The sequence below is a fragment of the Phragmites australis genome, chromosome 1 (genome assembly GCF_958298935.1).
Source record: "Phragmites australis chromosome 1, lpPhrAust1.1, whole genome shotgun sequence".
Classification (NCBI taxonomy): Eukaryota; Viridiplantae; Streptophyta; class Magnoliopsida; order Poales; family Poaceae; genus Phragmites; species Phragmites australis.
This window is the reverse complement of record NC_084921.1, coordinates 37855991-37865760: the sequence shown is the minus strand read 5'-3', so window position 1 is coordinate 37865760 and position 9770 is coordinate 37855991. Positions and strand designations below refer to the sequence as shown.

The window sequence follows — 9770 nt, the reverse complement described above, 5'->3', positions numbered from 1 at the left end:
TTAGGCCATCTTGGATGATTTTGCTATCAGTCATGTATCTAGAGATGATTCCAGGGATGTTGCGAGATGTTGCTTTCAATGAGGTTAAACTGATGCAACCCGCGAAGAAAATATGGATGCCAAAGCAAGTTACTACAATCGTACCAATATCAGCTCTTACGCCAGCTTCTGCACCGGCGCTCACGCCTATACAAGATGGCAAGGAAGATGAAGAACCGTCGATTATGGTGATTCGCCGATATCAACTAATGATGTTTCACTGGCCAAAGGTATGGATATCAATATATTTTTTATTTGGAATTTCGTGCTATAGATGAGGGTGAAATAGCTCAGTTGGATTTGGGTCCAAGAGAAGCTATTTTTGAGAAGCCAAAGAGATGGATCGACACTTGAAGTTGTTATATGTGAAGGGCCATATCAATGGGAAGCCAATTTCAAGAATGCTTGTTGATGGTGGAGATGCAGTTAATTTGATGTCATATTCAATTTTTAAGAAGCTTGGCATAAATAATGATGAATTAATGAAGACTAACTTGGTGCTCAACAGGTTCACGGGTGATTCTAATGAAGCCAATGGTGTTATTTTTATGGAACTTACCATTGGAAGCAAGACATTATCCATTGTCTTCTTTGTCATCTAGGTGCAAGGTAATTATAGTATTATTCTTGGACAGGATTGAATTCATGCAAGTGGTTGTATTCCCTCTACTTTGCATCAGTTTTTGATTCAATGGGTTGACGACAATGTAGAAGTGGTACCCGTGGATACTTCGGCCAATGTTGCTTTGGCCGATGCTTCATTCAATTGGAGATATAGCAATACCAAGTGCTTGGAAGGACTTGATCTTTCAGAATATAGATAGGAATTTAGAATGGCTACAAAAGTGTATGGAATAATATTGTTTAGATAGAAATGATATTTGTGAAGCCATTGAAGACTTAGATGAGTTAGATAAGTTAGGTCAAGGTTTTTCGTTGGCTGATCTGTTAGAGGAGGTTGATATAGGAGATGATACTGCACCAAGGCCGATATTTGTAAACAAGAATATGAAAGCTAATTACAAGGTTAGGGTGATTGAGCTGCTCAAAGAGTACATTGATTGTGTTGCTTGGGAGTATCACGAGATATTGGGGCTTGATCGAGAGTTGGTAGGACATCAGTTGCTCATTAAAGCGGGGTTTAGACCTTATAAACAACCACCTAGGATGCTTAATCCTAACATGTATGATCAAATTAAAGAAGAGATAAACCGTTTGTTGAAAGCTGGGTTTATTAGGCCATGCAGATATGCGTATTGGATCATCAATATTATCCCGGTTGAGAAAAAGAGTAGCGATAAGTTGCAAACTTGCATTGATTTCAGATATTTGAATTGAGATACTCATAAAGATGAATATCCTATACCTATAGTCGACATGTTAATTAATGATGCTTCAGGACATAGAATAATTAGTTTTGTTGATGGTAATACTGGTTATAACCAAATTTTAATGGCCGAAGAGAATATGTCTACAACGGCTTTTCGTTGTCCTAATTTTATTGGTTTATTTGAGTGGGTGGTTATGGCATTTGGGTTGAAAAATATTTATGCTACTTATCAAAGGGTTATAAATTTAATTTTTCATGATTTGCTTGGAGTTATATTAGAATTATACAATGATGACATAGTCATTAAATTGGACGATAGTGATTAGCATTTAGCCGATTTGAGATTAGCCTTTGAAAGAATGCATCAGTATGGTTTGAAAATGAATCCACTAAAATGTGCTTTTGGTGTGTCGGCTAGAAAGTTTTTAAGTTTTGTAATACATGAGAATGGTATAGAGATAGATACTACTAAAATAGAGGCTATACAAAAGGTTCAGGAACCTACATGTAAAAGAGATATGCAGAGATTCATGGGTAAGGTAAATTACTTGATAAGGTTTATATCAAACTTGCCTGGAAAAGTTAATACTTTTACGCCTATACTTTGGTTAAAGAATGAGACCGAATTTGCTTTAGGGGTAGAACAACAACTTGCATTTGATGAGATCAAAAACATATTTGTCTACTCTTTCGGTGCTTCAGACGCCTAAAGCCAGATTACCTTTTCGATTATACATTGCTATGGGAGAGAACGTGATTGATGTTGTTTTGACACAAGAAATTGATGGAAAGGAATATGTAGTCCCCTATTTGAGCCAACAACTATTGTAAGTAGAGACTAGGTATGTCTTTATTGAAAAATTATGCTTATCATTGTATTATACTTGCACAAAGTTGATGCATTACTTACTATCTAGTACTTGACTAGCAGCATATCAAGCAATCAAATACATGTTGCAAATGCCAATTTTAAATGGTAGATTTGGCAAATGGGCCTATGCACTTATAGAATACGATTTGTCTTATGAGTCTTTGAAATCTATGAAAGGCCAGATTGTGGTGAATTTCATTGTTGACCATCAGATTGATAATAAGTATGATTTGGAAGTCGGCTATGTATCTGTTAAACCATGAAAACTTTACATTGATGGTTCGGCTTGTGCGGGTAGGACAAAGTGTTTGTCTTGTTTTTGTTTTACCTAGAGGTGTTGTTTTTGAAATATCTTGTTGTTTGGAGTATTTTTGTACTAATAACCAAGCCGAATATGAAGCTCTCTTGTTAGGATTAGAAATTTTGAGTTCCATGGGTGTAAAGAATATAGAAGCTTTTGGTGATTCGTTGCTAGTTGTGTAGCAAGTTTCTAGTAATTATCGATGTCACTAAATAGCTATCTTGATAAATATCTAGACATCATTGCCATCTTGGATGATTTTGCTATCAGTCATGTATCTAGAGATGATAATTTTAGAGCTAATAATTTAGCGCAGCAATCATCTGGTTATCAAGTTGATAGAGGCAAGTTTTTTGTGATTGAAAGATCGATGCTTAAAAACATTGATCACTGTATAGCCGGACATGAGTTCTTGGGTTTGGCTAAGTCTAAGAATTGGAGAATACCTTTAATTGATTACTTGAAGGATCCAAGCAAAAGTGTTGATAGAAAGGTTTAGTGACAAGCTTTCAAATATGTATTGTTAAATGATGATCTATATCGTCGGGTTATAGATTGTTTTCTTCTTAAGTGCTTGGATTCGGATCAAGCAAGAATCGCTATGGAAGAGGTACATGAAGGTATATGTGGCACATATCAATCAGCTCGCAAGATGAAGTGGTAATTGAAAAGAACTAGATTCTATTAGCCCACTGTACTTGATGATTGCTTCAGGTATTATAAGAGATGTGAGGTATGCTAAAAGTTCAGTGATATTCAATTAGCTCCTGCTACTATGATGCATCCTATTATTAAGCCATGGTCATTCCGAGGTTGGGGCTTAGATTTCATTGGTCAAATATATTATCCATCATCTAAAGGTCATCGCTACATTTTGATGGCTACTGATTATTTCACCAAGTGGGCTGAAGACGTTCCTCTTAAGAATATGACACATAAGGAGGTGATTGATTTTATTTTATAGCATATTGTTCATAGATTCAGCATTCCGCAAACTTTAACTACGGATCAAGGTACTTCATTCATGTCGCATCAGGTACATGAATTTGTCGAGTCATTGAAAATTAAGCTTCTCAATTCATATTCATATTATGCTCAGGCCAATGATCAGATCGAGTCTAGTAATAAAATTTTAATTAAGCTTATTAAGAAGAAAATAGAGTAACACCCTAAAGGATGTCATGAAGTTCTATTAGAGGCTTTATGGGCACACCGTATTTCTAGATAATACCACTAAAGTAACATTGTATGAACTTGTTTATGAATAAGAAGTTGTACTCCCTGTTGAAGTAAACCTTGGTGCTTTGATGTTGGCCAAGCATAATAACATGTCGGTTGTGGATTATTATGATCTAATGATAGACATGATTGATGAAGTGACATATGAAAGATTATATGCTTTGAGAGAAATTAAGAAGGAGAAATTTAAGAGTAGCCAAAGCCTACAACAAAAAGGTTAGAGCAAAGTCATTTCAAATTAGAGATATTGTATGGAAGACTATCCTGCCGGTTAGATCAAAGGACAATAAGTTTGACAAGTGGTCTTCGAGCTAGGAAGACCCATACATAGTTTTAAGTATCATTCTCGGGAATTTTTATTTGTTACAAACCTTGCAAGAGGAAATATTACATAGAACTATTAACAGATGATACTTGAAGAAGTATTATCCTAGTGTGTGGTAAAATACTTAGATAAGATATGGATGATATTTTGCTTACAATCGTCTTGAGGAACAATTGAGAATATTATTTTGTTTCAAACATGTCTGTTTACGAAAAATAGGGGACGTGTGTTGATGACAAGATTTAACATTTATAGTGATCATTGTAGTGATGATCGATTTGATGGGATATTGTTGGATCTAGTTGAATGCATCGGAGTGACCGAATCGAGCAGGTGGTCTCCGACCACGACCAGTGACCATTGACCAGCGACCATGACTAGCGACCACCGACTAGCGACCACGACCACGGTGATCTCCAAACACGATAAATTTCAGTTGTTGGCCTCTGAACAGGTGGAAGAATTTGTCGGATTCGAGCACATGAATACATGGAGCAATGGGTCTCTAAGCAGGTAGTCAGACCAAGAAGGTAGTATGCAAGAAGATATTGGGGTCGTATATGTAGTCAAATCTAAAAGGCCGAACTGCAATAAAGGATATTTGAGTAAATATATGGGAATTTACATGGTTGAATAGGAAAAATATGTTAGTTATAGAAAGGTTGGAGATCACAAAGCATAGCCAAATCATATATGTAAGTCTAGTTTTATTTGAATCAGTAATCCTGATCTTGAACGTCTAAAACCTGCCACCCTTTAAATATGAGGGAGTCATGGCCGATTGAAATCATCAACCAATCGATCAAACACAATTTACATTACCTTTTGTTGTGCCTAATTTCTATAGTTCCATTCTCTTTTCCAATCTATATTGCTACCTGTTGTTGATCTCGACGACCAAGGACAAGCCGTTGGCCATCTGTGCTTTGAGTGTGGGTGACGACAAATGTCCGACGACACAGGGCCACAACTAGGGTATCCTTGGTACTACTTGCCAGATATTGCACACAAGGTACTCAGTGTTTGGTTTTGCATCTTTTCGCATCAACACACTCACTCAAGCACACGTTGCAGTGAGCAAGTGACCCAAGCGTGTGCTTTTGCTCGGGACCAGGAAAGGGCAAAACGACTCCATCATCACTTAATTCGTCTTCCCGCCAAACAGCATCGATGGTGGCATCGGGTAGAGCCAGCGCGAGGGAGGCAGCGCCGCCCCGGAGCGAGGAAGGTGACGACAGCTTCCGCCTGTCCTGATTTAATCAATTATGGGAGGCTTGAGCAAGGGGGCATATGGGCTTGATGAGGGCTGCAGCACCAGCTCCTATCATATCTAGTTGAAGAACACTGACTTGGCCAGGGAGGGGGCTGCGTTTGTCACACGAGAGAGACGAAGGAAGGGAGGCTTTGAGAGAGGGTGGCTACCGGTTGGTGGAGGCACGAAAGCTCATCATCAGCGATGAATTTTGGGACATTTCGTCGGATAGAGAGTTGAGCCTCTATGAAAAGGAAAAATTGCATGTATGCCACCAAGTTAGATGTGTTTTGAAGAATTGCCACACATTTGTTTCGCTTCTGTAGATTGCCATCAAAGTGGCTAATTTGCCATTCCATGGTTTATTATTCATTTTATCATTTTTTTTCACCTGTACCACCCATTAGATAGGGCGATGTCGAGGTCAACACTGATAGTGACAAGGGGTCTAGTGGTTGGCGGCTACGGTCTGGCACATTGTGAGTACTGTCTTTTGTTTAGCCCATTGAAAAATGCACAATCCTAGCACTAAATTGGAGTTTGTTTTTGCTATCAATCTGTTCATACTCACAAGTTGTTAATTCCCCAAATGGAATGAATTGCCTTTATGTTAATTCCCCATATACAATCCTATCACTATGTATAGCACATTGTTCTCTGTTTCAGATTCGGTCATACAGCAAGGGGTCGCTTCTGATTTTCTGAAGAAGCCATTCAAGAGTTTCATGGTAACCAAAATCGCTGCTACCAGGCGGCGTGACATAGGGTGGGGTGGCACCGCACGGGCAAGGGGTGGGGTGGCGTGAGGCTGGGCGAGAGAGCGAGCCGTAAGAGATGTGTTGAACCAACTTGGTCTGAACAGGCGAAAAATGAGAAAATGAATTAAAAACCATGGAATGGTAAATTAGCAACTCAAAATCCCACTCTGATGGCAATCTGCCGAAGCGAAACAAATAGGCGGCAATTCTTCGGAACACAGCTAATTTGGTGACATACAAGCAATTTTCCCTTGTGAAAAGGGGGATAAGGATTAGAGGGGAAGGAGAAAACGACATGAAGGGTGGTGTGCCATGGGCTTGAAAGTGAATTTTTGTAGCTTCTTAGGATTTCCAATGTAAATTTTTGTGCTGCTTAGTGGTTGATATATTTGCAGTTGGTTCAAATAAAAATTCAAGAGGTCCGAGATGCAAAATTACGTAGGGTTACTTCAAGCCACCATTGGATTTTGGAAGCCTTGAGCACTCACAAAAAAAGGAAGTAATCTTTAGCAGATGGGCCCGCCTGCCCTGTGTAGTGGAGGAGGAATACAAGTGGTGCTTGACTCACTTGGGCTTCAGTAATTCCGAGATTTTTTCGGTCTGCAGTGAGCATTGGGCCGGCCCGAGTAACTGGATATTTTACTCCACTCGGCGCTCTCCGTAGAGCAAACGCCCGGAGCACAGGAGAGAATGCAGCCAACCGTGTCGTCCCCAGCTCCGCCCTCGCCGCTCCCCTCCTCCGCGCCACCGCCACGGCCGCCGCGCGTCGCCTGCCCCTTCCTCCGCCGCCGCGACCTCCTCATTCTCCCCGCGGCGCTGTCCCTCCCGCTCGCCCCCGCGCCCACCTCGGCGCGCGGGCTGTTCCGCATGCCCCCGCCGCGGCTGGCGAACCGCTACTTCCTGGTGCGCGCGGGGGAGTCCGTGTACGAGGGGCAGGGCCTCCTCCGCACCAACCCCGTCTGCAAGACCTCCGTCGACAGCGGCCTCTCCCCTGCGGGGCTCCGGCAGGCGGCCCGCGCCGCGCTCGAGCTTGGCCGCCTCGGCGCCTGCGAGGACGACTGCTGGATATGGCCGTCCATCACGCAGCGCGCGTACCAGGCAGCCGAGATCATCGCTGCTGCCAACGGCGTCAACCGCAGGTGCTGCCTAGCTAGCTGCCTCCGCGCCGGCTCTGTTAAATTTGGCCTCTTGATTTCGTAAGGGTACTGGCTGAACTTGTCGGTTGCTTAATTGCAGCCACATTGTGCCGGAGTACAGCTTCTTAGATGCGCGCGGATTGGGTGCGTTTGAGGGGAAGAGCCTGGACGCCTTGCCCGAGGTACTGCAATTGCGTAGTCCGATCAAGAATATATAATGCGTATTTTGTTTCGAAAAAGTCAAACTTCATAAGTTTTTACTGATAATTAGTCAAATTATATGCATGTTTATTATACAAAATTTGTTTCAATAGATTTGTATTTTAAAAAACTTTTAATATGATGTTGATTTCATAGCAATCGACAACATATTATAAGATAAATTAATGGTCAAAGTTTATCTTTGATTACGTTTTCAAAACAAAATACACGTTATATTGTTGAACGGAGGGAGTAGGATTTAGGAGAGTACAAGAGCAACTAACATAAATGGAGCAACGTTTCTTATGATAAGATGACAGGAATACAGTTTATTGTTAAGTGCAGATGTTGGCTTACTGGCTTCGTCATGAACCTAACCGTTGTCCTATGAACTGCTTTTTTGTTTGTTTTTAGGTTGCTTATAGCTAAATGGTGATATTTTAATAAGCATAAAAGTGCCAGATGAACAGGGCATGAACTAATATTCACCATTGGCGAAATGAGTATCCTAGAATAATGGATTCTCAACTTTTTATTAGTTTGATTGAGTTATCTCAACGAATTAGGTGTATAGATAAGATCCTTTTTGCAATAAATTTACTCCTATTTTGATTGAACTTTGCTTTATTGGCATGGCTGGATGCATTAGGTGTATGCGTCAGATAATATTTCTCCGGACATGAAGCCCCCTCCTATCAGTGATGGTACTCCTAATGAGAGCGTAGCAGATGTATTTGTTCGGGTGACACAGCTCATGTCGATACTCGAGACCCAATACTCAGGGGAAACTGTTGTCATTGTTTCACCAGATTCTGACAACTTGTCGATTCTTCAAGCTGGATTAATTGGGCTAGACTTCCGGAGGTAAAAACTAGTGACTCTTGTGTATTCAGCATTCCATTTTACTTTGCAAGTATTATCTCTGGTACACACAGTGCAGTCCTCTTTAAGGTTTGTTAGGAAACTCTTCTCGCTCTTAAGCAAAACTTGTGTAGTATAATTTTCATTTTGATGTCTAGTTGTTACGCGCATAAACTGTCTTCAGGCATTGTTGGTAATTGAAGGGGAAACATTATTTAACTGTTTGATGCCACTTCTTCAGGCACAGCAGCTTATTTTTTCAGCCCGGTGAGGTCCGGCCAGTTGATCCCACTAGCATACCTGAATATAAGCAGCCTGCTTCTTCTGTTTTTAAATGTACAAATCCGCCAAGTTGTAAATAATTCGCTTCCTGTCACTACAGTTCATATTTTCTGTACATGTATGAATATCCCTAGGACGAATGTCTTGTTGATGGTTGTCTATAATAGCTGAAAGTATGTTGTATGTGTCACTACACGTCAGCTTGCATTTGCATGGTGCTTTAGTATAGTGGGTCCAAAGTCCTTAGCGACGCATTGCTATAGTCAATTACTGTATTAACAATACTTGTATCTAAAGTGAAATAGCGTTGACTCTCGTGGACGGTGGATCCGTGATTGCAATGCCAAAGTTGGTATGATTTCTTCAAATATCATCTAAAAGGTGCAGTTTTGTGACAGTTTTCTCCGTGAACGTGCAGTTTCTGAAATCTACTAAAAAGTTCAGAAGAAATCGTCAACAAGTGTTACTTGACAAATTTCAAAGGATGAAAATGTTTTCAAAAAAGTTATGGGGTGTTTGATCATGTGAGGAAAGCATGATGCCAATCAATAATGGTGACGATTCAATCCCACAAGCTCAAAGTTTCTCGCTGCCACAACTTCATCTTGTCGCAAAGAGCTGAGTAATCGGCAACCTTAAGAGCCCTTCAATTACTAATCGGCTAATCTTGCTATGAATAGGACGATTAGAAAGGCGCAATGGAAACTTGTGACTTTCTGGTAAGGCCTAAAGACCAAAATTGGAGTCTAGAAACATTTATATTGGACTATTAAGTAAGGGATATTTTGGCTAACGGGTTCTATGAGAAATATGACGATCGGCGAGGATTTTTTTGAACCTTGGCATATCGAGCAATCAGTCCTGGGCTCGCACGACCAAACTTGTGCATACAACCTCCTCACAATATAATATGGTCTCGTGTTGGTCGCGAGACGTCTATATTTAACCTGTCTAATCATATTTATTGGTGTCTATTCAAGTGTTTTTCTTCTCGAAACACCTTCTTCAGTGAACAAAGTCGTGACCGAGGCAAATAGACAATGCCCTGTTTCGTAGCATTAATTGCTACGGAGTGAGGTGTTGCAGACCGACTTACACTACACGACGGATGGAACATGATCTGAAGAATGACCGGGCAAGTGGATGATTTTGCCAGTAGACTCACGGAGTACAGG

The 9770-nt window shown here is 40.7% G+C and overlaps 1 protein-coding gene across 2 annotated transcripts; it reads left to right on the top strand.

Moving 5' to 3' along the window:
- The first annotated feature begins 6757 nt into the window (after positions 1-6757).
- LOC133917855 (uncharacterized) lies at positions 6758-8910 on the top strand. 2 transcript variants are annotated; one of them, XM_062361694.1, is made up of 4 exons: positions 6758-7254; positions 7373-7433; positions 8102-8316; positions 8555-8910. In XM_062361694.1, the coding sequence occupies exons 1-4, from the start codon at positions 6806-6808 to the stop codon at positions 8673-8675; spliced, it is 846 nt and encodes a 281-aa protein (XP_062217678.1). In that variant the 5' UTR covers positions 6758-6805; the 3' UTR covers positions 8676-8910. The 2 variants fall into 2 exon arrangements, with proteins under 2 accessions (XP_062217678.1, XP_062217673.1); XM_062361689.1 differs by having other exon boundaries at positions 6759-7254; positions 7352-7433.
- Positions 8911-9770: the final 860 nt, after the last annotated feature.

What these genes read in the sequence shown, in the direction of transcription:
- LOC133917855 (XM_062361689.1), top strand. Translation starts at nt 6,806, where the DNA reads ATGCAGCCAACCGTGTCGTCCCCAGCTCCGCCCTCGCCGCTCCCCTCC. An exon ending in GCCTGGACGCCTTGCCCGAG is followed by an intron (nt 7,434 to 8,101) that starts GTACTGCAATTG and finishes TGGATGCATTAG; the next exon opens with GTGTATGCGTCAGATAATAT. An exon ending in ATTGGGCTAGACTTCCGGAG is followed by an intron (nt 8,317 to 8,554) that starts GTAAAAACTAGT and finishes CCACTTCTTCAG; the next exon opens with GCACAGCAGCTTATTTTTTC.